Source organism: Setaria viridis, chromosome 3, assembly GCF_005286985.2.
Source record: "Setaria viridis chromosome 3, Setaria_viridis_v4.0, whole genome shotgun sequence".
In the NCBI taxonomy this organism is placed as follows: domain Eukaryota; kingdom Viridiplantae; phylum Streptophyta; class Magnoliopsida; order Poales; family Poaceae; genus Setaria; species Setaria viridis.
Genome location: NC_048265.2, coordinates 13392653 through 13411166, shown reverse-complemented (window position 1 = coordinate 13411166; position 18514 = coordinate 13392653). Strand labels below are relative to the sequence as shown.

Below are 18514 nucleotides of genomic sequence, written 5' to 3'. Positions count from 1 at the left end.
GGCTAACATAGCAAGGGGTGGTTTGGATATTTAATACTCCTAATTAGGTCCTGTTTGGTTCCGCTGACTTATTTTTAGCACGTGTCACATCGAATATTTAGATACTAATTAGAAGTATTAAACGTAGACTATTTACAAAACCCATTACATAAGTGGAGGCTAAACGGCGAGACGAATCTATTAAGCCTGATTAGTCCATGATTTGACAATGTGTTGCTACAGTAAACATTTGCTAATGATGGATTAATTAGGCTTAATAGATTCGTCTCGTCGTTTAGCCTCCACTTATGTAATGGGTTTTCTAAATAGTCTACGTTTAATACTCCTAATTAGTATCTAAATATTCGATGTGACACGTGCTAAAAATAAACAAAGGGAAACACCCTCTTAGTATCAAACATCCGATGTGACGAGTACTGAAGTTTAGGAGGGTGCATCCAGACACCTTAGTAATCTGATGTGCGCACCAGCGAACATGATGAACTGCGCACGTGCCACCGTTCCATCTTAAATCGAACAGGGCAACTAATTAAAAAAAGGCTTAAGCCTGAAACCACGTGGTTTAATCATGATTCATGCGAGTACCTGTTGCCCCGATAATAATCTAATAAAACACGACGATCGCAAATTGTTTTCCCACGAAAAGCACACAGGCATATGATTGCGTTTGTTTTCTACACGGTCAGGCTCGCTCACATGTCCAGCGCTCCACCGAGATCAGCCGGCAAGCGAGACAACGCTCGAAGCGGAGCCACACCCACACGTTTCTTGCTCCAAACTCTAAGCCCACACCGTCTGATTCTGATAGGAATTGGATCCCGGCCTGACTTCCGCGGCCAACACCCAGCCCAACGCGGGTGTGAACTTAACCGACGCCTTGTTTAGTTGCCTTCGAAATCCCAACTTTAACACTATGCAAAAAGAAGATTTCCTATCACATCAAACTTGCGGTACATACATGGAGTACTAAATGTAGATGAAATCAAAAACTAATTGAACAGTTTTGTTGTACTTTGCGAGACGAATCTTTTGAGCCTAATTAGTCAATGTTTGAACAATAATTCACAAATACAAACGAAATGCTACATTTGCGCATTTATACCAAAATGCTAATTTTATCACTTCCAAATTGGGAACTAAACTAGACCCGAAGCGGCCGGGTTGCCGCGCGCGATCCAGCTTGACTCCGCGTTCCGAGTTCCGACCCCTCGGAGTCTCGGAGTTGCATTTGGCGTCAAGCAACCGCCGTCTCGTGTCTTCTCTTCCCCCACAAGCTCGATCGGCGGGGGATCGAGGTGGTTGGTTGCACCTGCCTCCCCCCCCGACTGTCCCTGGCGGACGAGACTTGAAAGGAAGGGCAGATAGCTCGTCGTACTCGTACGTAGCACGACGGCAACAGGCAACTAGGATTCTGCTCGAGTTGGGTGGCGACGTGGAACGAGAGCGAGGCCGAGGCCAAACTGAACGGGGCAACCTTCCAACCTCCCCCTGGCCCTGCTGCGTCTGCACTGGCACGCTTCGCAACTGACTGCCGGTGGTAGCCTGGTGCAGGCCCCGTTTCGGGCATTTTGGGTTGTTAGGATTCAAGAACGTGCGCGTCCCTGTCGTATGGTTGTGGGACTAGCGGTCGATCGGCTTTCAGGGAATGTTAGCTCGCTCGTGCAAGTGCGGGTGTGCTGCTGCGAGGCTGCGGCTGCAGTGCAGACTGCAGAGCACATTCCCTTGCGAGCTCTTGCAGGCAGCATAAATGCGGTGACGTGTTAATGATGGGGACATAGGAAGTTCGGTCAGTTTTTTTTCCCGACTGGGTCTGTTTAGGCGAATCTTGGTCTCTCTCGTAGATGTTTTACACTCTGGTTGGAATCCGTGTTTTAAAGCAAGCCTGAACTTGGGACGAAACAGTGAAATTTGGTAATGTGTCTTGCGATATGTCCATACCTGCTGGATGGTACCGTGCCATTGCACTCGACAAGGCACATTTCTACCGCTCCAATACCTGCTCGCGGTATAAAATTGTACCCATATCCGTACCCATGCGGGTAACGATATCTGACAAGCAACCCGTATCTGCACCCAATTTAGCCGCGTAAAAGTCACGACTCACGAGAGAGAGTGCATTTTACAAGGTAAAATGAAAGATAACAATGTAAGTAGAAAAAGAAAAGAAAGACAATAATAATAACGATGATGATGATTCCCGTCTGTATCCTACCCTTCTTATTCCATCGTATGCCCGTTCACACTCACGAGTCGCCTTGATGTTTTGAATTCCTCTAAGGTTCAAAAGCCCGAGGAACACCATTGACGTGTAGCAAATGGGATATCGAAAACGTCAATTCCGTATTACGGTCCGTTCATCCACTCGGCCTCTCGTGGCCGTAGGCGGCAGCGCGCCCAAGCGAACAAATGGACCTCCAATTTTTCTTCTCCCCCACTGTTTCCAAAACACCATAAAATAAAGCGTCCCCCAAGCCGAATGGACGAGCGGGATTGATACGATTTTTTGATTTGTGTCGCTGGGGAGTCGCGTTGTGCGCGGCAGGTGGGCCGCACAGTGATGGAGGGCGGGCGGGCGAGGAAGAAGGATAGCGCCCCGCCGGTACCCGGTAGAGAGAAGAGAAGCGGAGGGAGGGAGCCAGCCACGCGAAGCCTGCAGGAAGTTTCGTTTCCGCGAGTCAAAGGCAAGACAAGCTACTCCCCTCCTACGCACACACACCTCTCCCTCTCTCCCTCTAGTCTCCCTCACTCTCTCTCTCTCTCTCTCTCTCTCTCTCTCTCTAGTCTCACACGGTTTGCCTCCGCCCACGAAAAGACAACCAACCCGGGGGAGCGAGAGGAGAGGGGAGGGGAGAGAGGAAAGGGAAAAGCGGGTCGCGCGAGTGCCCCCCTCCAGCTTTTGCTCCAATCGCGGCGCCGCCCCGCGCGAGATCCGCTCCGCGTGCCCCGCCGCCGCGCCGCCGCCGAGGTGAGCGCCGCCCTCCCCACCGATCCGCCGCCGGGGCTCCGCTCCTGCCCGCCCGATTTGGCGCGCGGTTTTGGTCCGGGATTCCCCCCTCCTCCCTAACTGCTGTCGCGTCCGCGGTTTCGGTCGGGGGCTCGGGGCTCTGCTGGGAGTTGCGGGGGACTTGCTCGTTGGGTGGGTCTCTGGTGGCGAAATTGGTGCTCGCCGGCGCGTGGTTCTGGTTCTGGTTTTGGGGAGTGAGTCGGCCGGTTTGGTTCTGGTTAGTTGATGGGTTTTGGTGCTGCTTTGCGCTAGTGATTTTTGGGGGTCTCTCGCGCCGCGGCAATGCGATTCCTCCACCGAATTCTGCGGCTCTGGGTGCCGAAATGGAGTTGTTTTGAGAAATTTCTGTTTGAAATCCTTTTTATGGTTGGAGCTGAGATCTTAAGCTCTATCTTCCCTTCCGGGTTTGGAGCTACTTTTTTTATGGGCAATTCGAGTTCAGCGTGGTCGAATTTTGAAATTCGGAGTAGGTTTATATGTGCCGTGGGCGAACGGGCTTGATTGAATTATTAAAACCAGAACTGTTCCGCTGACATTTTCAGTTCCATCTAGTCGTGCGATGGATGGCACAACTTGGCGGAACGACTCCGAGTCTGATTGCGGATTATTTTATTTGTTTCAGATAGAGGTGTCGTCCCCAGCATCGGGTTCCACGGAGAGTTGTTGATTTGGATACCTGATCCAATTGGGGCGGATTGAGTGACTTGACCGTTTCAACATCCCCCGTGCCTGCTGCCTTTGGTCAGGATAAGAGGCTTGGCTGGTTCCAGAGATGATGCCATTGTGAGTGGGGATGGATTCTGCGAGAAGTTGGTTCCAGAAGTTCCAGCCGAGGGACAAATCCAAGAGTCCTGCAGTTGCTTCCAGCCATGGAAAGGATCCAGGAAAGCCCCCGATGGATGACGCCCCTTCTAGTGCGACAAAACAGAAGGTTGCCGCCGCAAAGCAGTACATTGAGAACCACTACAAGACCCAGATGAAGTCCCTGCAAGATAGGAAAGAGAGGTAGGCAGTCCAATGAACTTGAAATTGCTTGTGTCCTTGCCTGCTTTAGTTGTAGATTTAGTACCCATTGAGTTTTACATACGAGTAGCAAAAATCTAAATTACGGTTGTAGTGTTAGTGTAGAATGGAAAGAAATGAATATCCCTATCTTGCTGTTAATGAGAAGGATGTCCGACAATACTTCACATGCCATGTTGAGACTGGAATGGTAAACACAGGTGCAGCCATGCGGATGGTTAAGATCAAGTGCTTACTCCTTAGTAGTATGTAAACTTGGCTGTGCCCAGAATAGAAAGCTCAGTTACGGCGTCAACTCAAGTTAGGTACTATATTAAGTTCTAGCCTTCTAGGGATGCACCAGTGACTTAGCAAAACCAATATCTTAACACCAAAATATAATCACGAACTGTTTTTTAGGATCGCCTCATTAAACTCAAACAATTTACATGCTCATTCTATATGCTGCGCGCCATCCCCCTCCCCCCAACCACTACTAACACCACACACTGTACACTCAATGCTACATACCAATCTACTTCTCTATATTTCCTTGTGTTCACTGCACATTCACTTGCACCAACTTTTTTTATCTTAATTTTATAACATGTTGGTTTACTTTTAGGCGTTGGATGTTGGAGAGAAAATTACAAGATGCTGAAGTTCCTGTGGAAGAGCAAAATAATATTTTGAAGCATTTGGAGAAAAAGGAGACTGAATACATGCGTTTGCAGAGACACAAGATGGGAGTTGAAGATTTTGAACTTTTGACAATTATTGGGAGAGGTGCATTTGGAGAGGTACTGTTCATTTCGGTCTCCATCGTTTGCCTCCCAACTATGGGACTTCTAACAATTTGTGCAGACCAGTGCAATGATATACATGGCAGTATTTCTTTGTCTTTTGAATTCTATCCCTTCTGTGATTCTTCTACACATACTAATGTTGGGCTTGGCATTATTGCTCATAAAATCTTTTTTCACTAAATAAATGTGGATATTTCATATAATTGGAAACTTGTACTGCCTTGCTGCTCCGTCTTGTATTTTACAACTTTACTCGCAACTCTTTTGCTTGTAAGAAAACTGGGATTAAGTTAACGTTTTTGTCCTTATTTGGCTGACATTTATATGGCACATTAGAGTCCTTTAGTATTTGGACCTTTTGTGGACCATGCCAGCTTTAGCCTCCAAATTGATGGCATTCAATTGTCATGTGGTCCCTCGATGCATGCTTACTCTGAGTTTCCATTCCTTGCATGCACATACGCAAAAATTGTAAAGCACCCTGGTGTTGTTTCAACTTTACCTTTTTCACGTTCCGCCTTTTGTCCTTTGTGTCCATTCTGGGCTTTCAGATTCTTGGAGTTAATCTCTGTAGTGTCTTTGTCATCTGCTGGTTATTTTTTATATTTAGTCAATATTTGGATGAACACCTTTTTGCTGCAAAGGCTGAACCTTTCTTTATTTTCAAGAAGAAAATAAGAGAAAATTGTTCCTTCCTAGTGCAGTTTATTCATGTAGTTTTAAGTAACTGTTATCTACAAGTGGTTTAGCTGATTCTTTTGTTGTCTTCTATTTCAGACTTTCAGTTGACTCTGCCTCTTTTCATTTCATTAATTATTATGCTATTCTTTTCCTTGAGTCACTTATGCCACTCTAAATTATAATTGTGCAGGTGCGTCTTTGTAGAGAGAAGACCTCTAAGAATGTGTACGCAATGAAAAAGCTCAAGAAATCTGAAATGCTTCGTAGGGGCCAGGTACCATGTACGGTCTGTCTGCATTGTTTTGCATTGCCTGCATTGCCTCTGTTTCTGATTTGCATGTTATCCTCTGACACGTGTGTGCATATTTCAGGTAGAACATGTCAAAGCTGAACGGAATCTTCTTGCAGAAGTTGATAGTGCTTACATAGTTAAGCTCTATTATTCTTTCCAAGATGAAGAGTTCTTATATCTCATCATGGAATACCTTCCTGGTGGGGACATGATGACTTTACTTATGCGCAAGGACACACTAACAGAGGACGAAGCTAGATTTTATATTGCAGAGACTGTGCTTGCTATTGAATCTATTCACAAGCACAACTACATTCATCGGTACCATACGAGTGTTCCTGTGTCCCCCCCCCCCCCCCCCCCCCCTAAAAATGCCAGATGATCCTATATAATTGAAATGATGTATGTACCTCCGCGTTTCCTTTTGTCAGGGATATCAAGCCAGACAATCTGTTGTTAGATCGGAGTGGTCACCTGAAGCTTTCTGACTTTGGTTTGTGTAAACCTTTGGACAGCAGTAATTTTCCAAATTTGAATGAACCGGATTATACGCCTGGAAAAGGCACCAAACCTTTGCCTGATAGTACCAGGTTAAGCAATCCTTCGGCACCGAGGCGTACACAGCAGGAGCAACTATCACACTGGCAAAAGAACCGCCGAATGTTGGTAAGTAGCATATCCAAACTGGGTTTAACTTATCAATGACCAGGAAGCAGCATTCCAATATTATGGTGATTTTTATTAACCCAATTTTCTCTGCCTGCACTTTACCTACTTTTTGGTCTCCTATTTCTAATAAAGCCATACAAAAGTTACATTGCTCCTTCAAACTTTCTAGTTTTGAACTGTGTTTTCACTGATGCAGTTCAGTTAGTCTGGACATATCTCTCTTAACCAATCATTATTAGACTTCTAAACGGATGAAAATGGTTCCCAGGTCTAAAGATATAATAATATATTATTTTGTTGACAACTTGACATAAACCAATCTTTAGTATGGAGTCAATGGCTAATGGGTGGGGCACTGTAGTTTGAATGGAGCTTGGTGAAACCAACGAAACCAGTTACGATGTCACTATTCTAATTGCAAAGGAAACCAAAGGGCAAATAGTAATACTCTGGGCCTTAATTGTCTAGTGGATTATATGAATCATAGATGACACCAGTTGATGGTAAACCTGGGTCCTTCTATGTCTTTAGCTAGATTTTTGTTCCTTTTTCCATAATTCTGGTTTCTGTGTTGTCATGCTGACTCTAAACTTGAGCAGTTGAGCGCAGTTAACATGTTTAATCGCACTTATGGCACAGGCATATTCAACAGTTGGTACACCTGATTATATTGCTCCAGAAGTTCTACTAAAGAAAGGATATGGAATGGAGTGTGACTGGTTAGGATTCTTATCTTGCAATTTTATCTTTAGTTATTAAACTTAATAATTCTATCACCCCCTGCGCATTGTGTATTTTGATGGATTCTTGACATCACTTCTTTTTTCTTCCTTAGGTGGTCCCTTGGTGCTATCATGTATGAAATGCTTGTTGGTTACCCTCCATTTTATTCAGAGGATCCAATGTCAACTTGCAGAAAGGTACGTGTGATATCCACAGGATACATATGCGTGTCATACATATTCTACATTCAGGTTCGTCATGCATATTCTATATTCAGGTTATTTTTTTGAAATAATATATTCAGGTTCATCCTATGTGAACTTCATAACAGCATTGTGTCAAATCGATAACACTTACATGGGAGCAGATTACACTGTGTGCCACAGTAGTATGACTATGACTTGCCTGTAAATCTGTAACCACAACTACTTTGTGGCTGGGAGTTGGTGGTTATATACCTTTTTAATTATTACTGTGATTTTTATATAAAAAAAATTCCCGCTTCTCATTGACTAGCCCAGTGGTATAGATTAAAAGTGCATCTTAAGTTGTGGTATGGAAGCAAATTCCCCAGCTGCCTCATTTACCGTGATAACCAAAATGCTATTATGGCTTTATGAACATGCATCTCAACTTAGTTTTTTTTTGTTCATGCAGATTGTGAACTGGAGAAGTCACTTGAAATTCCCTGAAGAGGCAAAGCTTTCTCCTGAAGCTAAGGATCTCATCAGCAAGCTTTTGTGCAATGTCGAGCAGAGACTAGGCACAAAAGGAGCCCATGAAATAAAAGTGTGTCATGTTTTATGCGTACGCTCGCATTACTCTCAATTGCCCAACTAATTTCATTTTATTTTCCACTTTAGGCGCATCCATGGTTTAGAGGTGTTCAATGGGATATGTTGTATCAGATGAAAGCTGCTTTCATACCAGAAGTTAATGGCGAGTTAGACACTCAGAACTTTGAGAAATTTGAGGAGGTAATATTCTACTTTCCCAGCTGGTCTAGTTCTGCAGATTATCTGCATCAATAATATTTGCCTACTGTATAAAACCGGTTGGTTGTCGATGCCACATAACATTCATTGATTAATATGGCGTGAACTTGGCACGGTGTCTGTGACCCTATTTTCTGTTTTATTTTCATACCGATTAGTGTTCACTCTGGTAGTCGAACACAAGCTCTGGGCACGGCTAGTATATGTACAGATCAAACAGAAGGGGTTCCCCAGAATGTTTTCCTCCCTTTTGAGACAAGGCTAAACCCCTCACAGTCAAACTGAAATACAGATGTTTGAAACACAAACAGAAGTAAGAAGAAAAAGCGGTGCACACTGAGCTGCTAGGCTATAACTCTGCATCAGAGCTAACTAGCCTATCAACGAGCACTGGCGCAAACAGATAGAGATTGAGTGATGTTTAATTTACAGGTTAATATCACCACCTGATAATTCCTCCTGCTCGGAAGTATGTAGTTTTACTTCTAATCAAGTGGTCTGTGTTGGTTCCCTGTGCATTTTAAGCTAAATTTCTTGTAGGGTATTCAAAAACTTTCCAGGTTAGATCTCTAGTAGTACTAATCAATGAACTCAGCGATCTAATCTCAAATTCTATCTGCTACCTAAGCGATACAACTGGGCAGATTGGGAGGAATGTAGTGCGATTTCCTTTCATATCAGTTGGGCTTTAAACAGTACTAAATGTAGTTTTTGAATTATCTATCATAATACTCTGTTCTTTCATTGTTTCCATGATAGCATGTTTGTTGTTGACCTGGTGAATCTTGAATTATGACTGCATCGATGATTTTACTAAACATTGTAAAAAGTTGTACTGTTCACTCATTTAATTACGTTTTCCACTATTCTGCAGACTGGAGCTCAAATGCAAAGTTCATCTAAGTCTGGCCCATGGAGAAAGGTATGCATGAGTTTTCCATGGAAAGTTTCTTGATAGTGGAAGTTTACAGGACAGATCTTGTTATAGGCAATCCCTTATTTGCTGTTTCATGTGTATCTTTTATTGCTAAGTTTGTGCATTGATTCCCCCCTCATTCAAGAAATAGACAAATCTGTGCTCATAAGTGGCACAATGTGGGCATGAAAAGGAATTCTTGTTCGTCTAGTATGCATCTTTTAACCATAAAATATGAAGAAACTTATGCATTTCAAAGATTGCTAATGATTTGGAGGGCACAGATATTTAGGAAATTGACTAGAAAAATTTACTCGTTGGGCATTTATCTTCATTTTATTACTGCCCTTTGCCAATGAATTGAAGAACACTATTCTTTTACAGATGCTTCCATCGAAGGATGCAAACTTTGTTGGATATACTTACAAGAACTTTGAAATTGTAAATGACGATGAAGTGGCAGGAATTGGTCAGCTCTCCCTTAACCTTGCTCCTCCTCTGCACTATTTCACCTTGTTTAATTATATGTTTAGCTTGACAAAACGATTTGCTGCTTGGTGCAACAGCAGAGTTGAAGAAAAAGAGCTCGAAACCAAAACGGCCGACCATCAAGACATTGTTTGGTAATAAGCAGAGCCAGTATTTTACGTGTCCCTCCACTATCTTATCTGCGTGATCGATCCACTTACCTTCATTCATCTCTGAGCAGAGAGCATGGATGAAGAGGAGCCTGTTCAAGGAAGTTTCTTAAGCATGTTGCCCCCGAAGGAGGGGCAACCTTCGTCTCACTCCAGCATTCCACCAGAACAATACCAACCTCGACGTAAATAGGATATGGAGGTTCAAAAAGTAAAGCATAGGAAAGTAAAACAAGGAAAAAAAAATTCTGCTGCCTTTTGATCCCGCTCCCCGTCTGTAAATCCTAACCGATGCTTTCTTTAGTCAAATGCTTGAAAAAAAAATCTCTCCCACCAAATAGTATGGCATTCGATGTGAGCAGCTGTGTTCGCTGTATGTTGTGTTACGGTTCCAACTGTCCCCTGCCTCTCAGGCATGCTGGCTGCATCTGTATACTCGTTCTCAGGCCGTGGGCGAGCATGCGTATGGCATGGCATCATTTTTTTTGGTAACCTTTGCAGGAACTTTGACTAACTGAAGCGCTCAGACAGAACTCGAGAAGCAGCTACCGTGGGCTGTTGACGTTTTGATGTGGGCAAACTGCAATTTTTTTCGAAACACAGCACACACACGCGCACACACTCAACTCAACTATATGAATACGCAACGCTACCTCTATGAGCACATACAAGAGATTGAGTCGGTAGATCCTCAAGATTGATGAAGTTGGCGTCATGAGCATCAACCCCAAGTTGAAGGTTTTAATTCTGATGGACAGGTTTTACCGTAGGGAATCTTATTCGCCGAGTTACGTTCAGTTCGTGTGGTCAACTGCATTCACCAGCCGTCCAGGCCGGCTGGATTCTCATCATGTTTTCACAATTAAATCATGCTATTTTTGGCGTTGTAGGCTGCAATTTATGTATTTTACGAACGCTCTAGCTGCTTTCTTCTAAAAAACAGAATGAGCACTTGGTATCGCTTCCTCTACTTTCTTCGGCAACTTTATGAATACAGCTGAAGTAATGGCCTGTTCGCTTCAGCTTATAAGCCGGTTGAAAAGTTGAAACGGCTGATTTGTTGTGAGAGGAAAACACTGTTTGGTGGCTGATAAGCCAGCTGAATAAGTTAAGCGAACAGGCTTGGGACAGCGCACTCTCACAAAATCTACAGTGATGACACTGATATCACAATTATTTTTGGGAAGATCTCGTTGGTGCACGTCACAAATGTCGCGTGTGCTCGTGTCTGCAGTACCATTATTGGCCTCGCTAGACCCGGCACTTGGACTGAACCACAAGGCACTACAGTAGGGCCGGGCCGGACCATGACACGGGCCGAGTAAACTGATGGGGGCTGTCATGCGTGTCATCATCACCTGTCAGTCAACAACTTGAGAGGCACCAGTTAATCCATCCGAAAAAATAGTCCAACCTCGCCGCCGCCGGAGAGGATGAGCGAGCGGCGGTACACCGAGCAGGAGGAGGCCCTCGAGATCAAGTCCCTCCGCCGCATCCTCGCCGCCTATGCCAAGTACGCGAACCCCATCCCCCGCTCCCCGTCTCTTCTCTACCCTGCCGTTCCCTGTACGAATCGGCCTCCGTTCATTCCCGGCGGCGCCGCCATCCCCGCGGTTGATTGGAAGTACGTAAGCAGCGGGACTCGGTGCTAGAGACGGTTCCGCGTGCCATTCCGAGTCGTGGCCTCGTGGGGGGCGACGGGGTGGCCTGGAGTTTGGACTTTGGGAGTGGAGGCGTGGAGCAGTTCGCTTTGATGCTTTCGTGTGAGTTGTAGGGTTCGTGGGCGCTCGCCGGTTCGGGAGAGTGAGATGCTAGCCGGATTTGATTGGGTAGTGGCGGGGAACCAGCTGGCGGGGAAGCCGGGGAGCTGCGCTGGTTTTTTTCCCCCTGGAGAATAAAGGGTCTACGCTGTTTAGGAGTTCTCGATTTGCACAACCCAGTTTAACCAAGTCATGGGCAGAGGGATGTGCTTCCTTGTGCATGGCGGTGTTCGTGTGGATAGTGAATCAGGGTTATGGGTATGGTGTTAGACCTGGTGAGGTTTCTGTTGGTTTCCTTGACTTGTTACCCTCGGCGTATTAGGGAGAAACTATTCAGTGGATATGCCTAAGTGATGCGGGTGTTTACTAGCACTGTGCCGGTTTTTGGTTGTTGTTGATTGAGGCTATCAGAGGGTGCATTTGATGGGAGTCTGATATTTTGAATCCTCAAAATGTTACCATAGGGGGATCAGCATGGTAAATTGCCTATAATCTGCAATTATGTAAACCTTTTGGATGTAGTCGATTAATCTACGATCCTTAAAATGTTGAATGGAGGATTGGAAGACATGCTTAGTTTTTGCCAGCTGTTGGCTTGTTTAAAAGTTTTATCTATGCAACATCAGTTTTTGAATTTTTTTTCCAAATAGTTGGTAACGTAGGGAAGCTAACCGTCAGTTTCTACTCGGAACAAGAAATGATATTTAAGAAATATAACTACATGAGAAAATCTAGCCCTACCCTTTTATCTTGATAAAAATTTAAAACATTTCTTTTGCGGTTGTAATAGCTATCAAGATGCAGCAGAAAGGGATGTCAAGAGATATGAGCGGTCATTTAAAATGCTTCCTCCTGCACACAAGGTATATATTTATATAATGATCACATGTTTTCCTTTATTTTTGAACCCAATTACTCTTTGCTAACTACATTAGAGTTCATTTTGATTTATTAGCTCATCTAATGCTGTGTGCTCTCCCACATTTGTGCCATTTTTTTTAGGAACTTCTTTTCCACCTTGGTCTGAAGTACCAAAGACTCAGATGGTAACATTCTGTGTTTCATGCTTGCAACGATATAGTACTGATAAATAGTTCTCCTGCTTTGTATATGAGATTTTCCAACGTGCTTATGTTCATGGGGCTTTCTACCGAAACATTCTAAAAAGATGGGCCAATGCCTTTTCAGAATAGTTCTCTACTTGTTTGTTGTTTAATGTTTGGTACTGCCGTACAACTGAGATGTGCGGACACCACGTCTTATTGTCATTTATGTAAAAAAGGCCTTTATGCTTGCTGCTGAAGGTTTGCTGCTGTTATTTGACGCTTTATTGCTTGACAGGTGTATATCCATGAACGCAGCTTTTATTATGAACATGCTTGAGGTATGATCTTTTTAGACTGTTTATTTGGTGATAACTGCAATGCACATGTTTTGTCAAAAACTGCAATGATGATGGCATTATTAAAAATGAAAACAATGCAGGCATTTGAACATCCTTTCGACATGAGTCGTTATCTAGATGTTGGTGGCGATGATCATCCATCGAACATGCATGACCACATTCATGTGGATTGCACTCATTCCAGTGGGAGGGGTGATTGCTCAACAATTTCTACTTCCAGAAGCAATACATCATTGGATGAGCAGCATGATAACCCCCAAGAAGATGCCAAGGCCCATGGTTCTTCAAGTGAAACTGTCAATAAAAAGGCACGACCTGTCTGTATCCTTTTTTTATATATCACTTTTAGATAATATCACCGATTATATACTGTTGAAGATTCCATTGTATTGCTTGTTGAATTTGACTGATTAAATATCTACATATTAAACAGGATGAGGAAGACCACACGGCACGCTGCTCGCAGCCTGTTGGCAGCAACTTGGGAACATCCCAAGGTGTACATGTATCGTGTAATGGTGATACAGATACGAGCACAGCTTATTGTCAAGATAAAGATGTCTCTGCATCTTCTGCTGTTGATAATGTAAGGTCTACTTGCATGGCATAAGCTGTTGGAGTATTCTCAATTGCATAATGTGGGATATTACTATGCAATCATACTTGAATTTCATTGTCATGAATCTCAAGGATATGGCATGCTTTCGAAATGGGAAATACTCCATGTACAACTGAGATTGTGTACACACGTGTAGATTTCAAATTGCAACAAATAATCAATTGTGCCAAGATACCTGCACAGAACAAAACGTTTGACAATAGCAAATCATAGTCTTGCAAATCTTGTTCTGGGAACAAAACATGAGGGAGAAGCTGCTTATTATATGGGTTGGAAAAACAACAGAACCAAAATAGATTACAGACGCAATATGAAGTGATAGTGCTCCAGTGCCATTGCCATCCCATGAGAATGTAGGGATAAGAGATAGGTAACTCCATGAAAATTAAGGTAGGATAGGAAGTGAATCAGCTTTCATAAATTCCATAAAATACCTAAAAGTTTTAGCTAATATCAAACTAATACTAAAGTTGGGGTCAGGATACTACACATCATTTCGCGAACATTTTTGGCCTACCAAGCACTGACCTTTTTCTGTACATCATGCACTGATTCAGTTATTCCTCTTCTAAATTTTTCTAGTATCTTCTGCTCACAGATAATTAAATCAAATACCTATGGAATATTAATTCCTGTTTCATTGTTTTAGGTAACACCACGGCATTGCGCAGGTTCATTGTTCAAGTTGAATGTTCCTCCAATTGATGTTGACAAGGTAAGCGTTGTTCTGATTCAGTGCAGATAGTGTGATATTACAATGCTATAAATGGAAGTTAGCCAAGGGTATATTGGTTGACCGCCAAAGATGTATGTGACGTTGCTGCTTTTCATTTGTGCTGATTTCTATTTTATGCCCATGAAATTTTAATTGCTGAAACATGCTGTACTTTTCTGATTTCTGTGTGCATTTCTGTCTGAACTTGATGCTATGCCCACATATGCAATTACTCACCAGTTTGCATGTTGTTTTGGACATTTTCTATTGTTTTCTGCTTTTATTAGTCATCTTGATCTGTTTTATGCAGGTACGATGCATCATAAGAAATATAGTGAGAGATTGGGCTGAAGAGGTAATTTTCTGTTCTAAACTGTAATAGACTTGAAGCAGAGTTCTTTTTCAGTGTACTGATATAAATATTGAAAAATACTGCTGTTTTTTTATTTATTTTATTCCAGGGTCAAAAGGAACGTGATGAGTGCTACAAGCCTATTCTCGAGGAGCTTAATCGTCTTTTTCCTAACCGGAGCAATGAAAGGTAAACCTTCTGGCATTATTTTTTGTCTTTGCTCACAAGTGTGCTTGCATGGATTGCGCATCCATGTATGTATACGTTGCTGTCCTTTTTTACTTGTGGATGTGCTTATGTGTATGCGTGGGTGGGCGGGATGGGAAGTTTGTTATCAGTAATGGTAAAAAGCTGTTTTTGATGTCAATCAGGGGCCAGAACCCTGTGAGGTTGTAACTTTGTTGTTCTCAAATTGTCCACTTAATCTAAGCTATAAGAACAGAAATTTAGTGAAATTCTCCTTGCTGATTGTCTTCATATGTGTTTGATTATGTAGCATATCACCTAAACTTATACCTGTTGCTAGCTATGGATGATCGTTGCAAGCATCTCAACATTAGGAATAAACAGAAGATACTGCGGTATTTACTGTTACTCTTGCATTACTGATATTTACATTTGTCAAACTTCATAGGCCTCCTTCATGTCTAGTCCCTGGTGCTGGGCTTGGGAGATTGGCGCTGGAGATATCTTCTCTGGGTACTGCAATAAAATTCTTGATTAAAAACTTAGCTAAAATTCTCTGGGAACCGTTGAGATATATCTTGATGTTGTATTTTTTTTAACCTTGAACAGGTTTTGTAAGCCAGGGGAATGAGTTCTCATATTACATGCTGATTTGTTCAAGTTTCATCCTGAACCAGTATGATAATCTCTACATGCCAAACTATTTATTGTTCATACTTCATAATGCTAATGATATTTCTATTCTTACCACTTTGCCAGCACCCAAGAGGCTAATGAATGGACTATATATCCTTGGATACACAGTAACTGCAATTCTCTTTCAGACAATGATCAACTTCGGCCTGTTTCATTTCCTGATATCCATCCCTCAAGGTACCTATTATCCCAATATATGATGTGTTTTTTTACTTTACCTACAAAAATGCGACCTTTGAATGTTGAAATATTTTATTTAGTTGTCAAATGTGCTTTCACATTTTGAATGTCTAATCTGAACTTCATTTTATTCGAGTTTGGGTTTAATGCTTGGGCATGTTTCAGTCATTTGGCATTATTAATAATGTAGGTAAACACTGAGTGTTTATTTGCATTGTTGTTTAGCCATATGTCTCGCAAAAAAGAGAGATATTGATTTTTGCCTTTTCTTTTATTTGCTTTGACATACTCAGCTTACGAATGTCTGAGTTTTCTTTTCTATCAACAGTGCAGGTATCACGGATGGATTTTCAATGTGTGCTGGGGATTTTGTAGAGGTCTACAGTGAGGAGAGCCAAGAATGTGAGATAATTCAATGATATTTACGTTCTTTATGAATATAGATATTAGACAGCATGAATCCAAAATACTTTTTAACACTTTAAAATAATCTAACATTCTGTTAAATAAAGGGTATGTTTCAGAACAAGCATAACTCTACTGTTTGCTTTAGTCTTAGTGTAGTACCATTTGCTACTACATTCCTGATTCCAGGCTGCAGTACCTGTATGATAGAGCAATGCAATTTTAACATTCTTTGCAATTCTATTTGTTGTTCCAGCTGCATGGGATGCTGTTGTAACTTGCTTCTTCCTGGATACGGCACACAATATTGTTGAATATATTGAGATCATATCAAAAGTTCTTAAGGATGGTGGGGTGAGTTCTTTCGCTTTAGGAATTGATTGCTGATTTGTGTTCTCCATGAGAATCATCAATAACTTTTTTTTTGGTAAACCAATTACTGAGTTCATAAATTCAGTAAATTTTGTAACTTTACCATGGTTAAAGCTGTTCTTTCGCTCATATCTATTCTTTGTGTTAATTTCAATCAACAGGTCTGGATAAACTTGGGCCCGCTTCTATATCACTTTGCTGATTCATATGGGCCTGATGATGTAATTAGTTAACTTCCATTAGGCACATTGTAAGCGGTATCTTTTCTTTCAAGTTGCCTGATTTATCTCCTTGAACTCAGGATATGTCTATTGAACTAAGTCTGGAAGATGTGAAAAAGGTTGCTTACCATTACGGATTTGTGATGGAGGTGAGGGTTTATGCTTTAAATTTATATTGTATTTTTTATGAAAGTGCTGTTCTCATGGGTTACTTTGATATATGATTTGCAGGTGGAGAAAATGATAGAAACTACTTACACTGCAAATATGAGAGCAATGATGCAGGTAAGTTTCCAATTCAGTATCTCCAAATAGCTAGGGGATTCTTTAATTTGTGAAGTGCATTCTATGATTTTGTGCATGATTTTAACCTCATTTCACATAATCAGTTGCTGGATGGGCAAGTTTGAATGCTTAAGTGTTGTTACTCACATGATCATAGCTGGTCTTGGTGTGTATGGGTTAATCTAACTTTGAAAGCTCTCAATTCTGAACAGTTGGGGTTAAGCTGTGCTGAATTCTGTTAATTGACATCTGACGTTCCAATCCCTGCCAATTTACTGTGAATGTCCATGAGCCACTTGTTTTAATGTGATATGTCAACCAAAATCTTATTCGTACCTCAATCGAGTTGCAGAATCGATACCGTGCAGCATTCTGGACAATGAGGAAGAATGCATCTCGGGCAAAGGCTCAGAAGCCTCGTTGAAGTGAAGATAATCATCTATGCAGTGTGATCTGCGGTATACAACTAATAGGCTGATCAGTCCATGGCGTGTTTATCCAGGCTGGCGCAAATGGGATGATCAGTTCGTGCCATCATTTTTTTCACCATTGTATTCAAACTCTACAGAAACTGCGCCATGACAACTTTAGATAGCCATATATCAGATTAGCTGCCTGATTCACATAGAATATAATTGGCATCACATAGGAAAGGGCGATGTCTCTGCTCGGACTACATAGGAGAAAAGGATGAGCTAGCTAGCGTACAAGGTGTTAGACCGTTAGTTGGTTTGGAGACCGGAGACCGGGATAGCACAACGAGATGCACTATTGTCAAAATCGTGACGCTTGTCTTGTGATCTATAGGCAGTAACTCCAAAGGTGTATAATTTGTGAATTGAAACTGTACCATGATTTCTTGAACTCTGTCCATTATACATTTCTCAGCGCTGAAGCTGAAATTTTTCTGCATATGACAGCCGAATAGATTTTGTGTTTCAGTATTTTGGAAGAGAAAAAAATGGTTTTTATATGCGCCATTGTAACGTGCGTGACCAGACCATTTCAAAAGTTTAATAGAGTTACCAAGTAGACTGGAACAAATGTTTCATTAGAAAACGATAGCTGCGTGATTTATCTTATATAAAAAGAATAAAAAAAACACAATATCGCCGTTGCCGGGGATCGAACCCGGGTCACCCGCGTGACAGGCGGGAATACTCACCACTATACTACATCGACTTAGATGCTAGGTTTCTACACAAAAATGTTCAGTAGAAAGCGAACGCGAAAAAGCACACATTTTGAAGATGGGTATAGTACGGGGAGGGAAAACTTGCTGATTGCATAGGGTAGAGCTGCTTTTGTTTTTGTGTGCCGGATTGACTTCCCGCTGACAGGAATCCATGATCGGTGATGAGGCTCATCCCTGTGTGGCATGTTTCCCATGTTGTGACAGGCAGCGTATTCTTCTCTATGTATAATTTATAAATGAATTAGTAGACGAATTTGTAACACAGTTCCATCTAGGTATATGTCCATCAAATGAATGTCTGATCCCACACAAACTGTTTCCAGAGCAGTCTCAACTTTCAACCAGAACCTGCTGATGTACATGGATGTAAGTCTTTTTTCGAGAACGGACCTAAGCA

At 42.2% G+C, this 18514-nt stretch overlaps 2 protein-coding genes and 1 non-coding gene across 4 annotated transcripts; 2 read left to right on the top strand and 1 right to left on the bottom strand.

The window, feature by feature from the left end:
- Positions 1 to 2658: 2658 nt before the first annotated feature.
- LOC117847547 (uncharacterized) lies at positions 2659 to 10112 on the top strand. Of its 2 annotated transcripts, none has more exons than XM_072292705.1 (14): positions 2659 to 2681; positions 3627 to 4009; positions 4632 to 4806; positions 5684 to 5767; positions 5865 to 6106; positions 6217 to 6451; positions 7094 to 7173; positions 7290 to 7374; positions 7835 to 7966; positions 8041 to 8154; positions 9047 to 9094; positions 9473 to 9557; positions 9655 to 9711; positions 9798 to 10112. In XM_072292705.1, exons 2-14 carry the CDS (start codon positions 3798 to 3800, stop codon positions 9917 to 9919), a joined length of 1671 nt encoding a protein of 556 aa, XP_072148806.1. In that variant the 5' UTR covers positions 2659 to 2681; positions 3627 to 3797; the 3' UTR covers positions 9920 to 10112. The 2 variants fall into 2 exon arrangements, with proteins under 2 accessions (XP_072148806.1, XP_034584658.1); XM_034728767.2 differs by lacking the exon at positions 2659 to 2681 and adding an exon at positions 2735 to 2965.
- A 942-nt stretch (positions 10113 to 11054) lies between these two features.
- Positions 11055 to 17834, top strand: LOC117847548 (uncharacterized). Its single transcript, XM_034728768.2, has 18 exons — positions 11055 to 11239; positions 12277 to 12349; positions 12489 to 12532; positions 12828 to 12870; positions 12972 to 13199; positions 13325 to 13477; positions 14160 to 14225; positions 14536 to 14580; positions 14687 to 14766; positions 15212 to 15276; positions 15373 to 15439; positions 15523 to 15636; positions 15968 to 16041; positions 16301 to 16398; positions 16578 to 16637; positions 16718 to 16786; positions 16869 to 16922; positions 17275 to 17834. Exons 1-18 carry the CDS (start codon positions 11160 to 11162, stop codon positions 17344 to 17346), a joined length of 1485 nt encoding a protein of 494 aa, XP_034584659.1. The 5' UTR covers positions 11055 to 11159; the 3' UTR covers positions 17347 to 17834.
- Positions 17835 to 18032: 198 nt separating this feature from the next.
- Positions 18033 to 18104, bottom strand: TRNAD-GUC (transfer RNA aspartic acid (anticodon GUC)). Its single transcript has one exon. It is a non-coding gene; the product is annotated as a tRNA-Asp (tRNA).
- Positions 18105 to 18514: the final 410 nt, after the last annotated feature.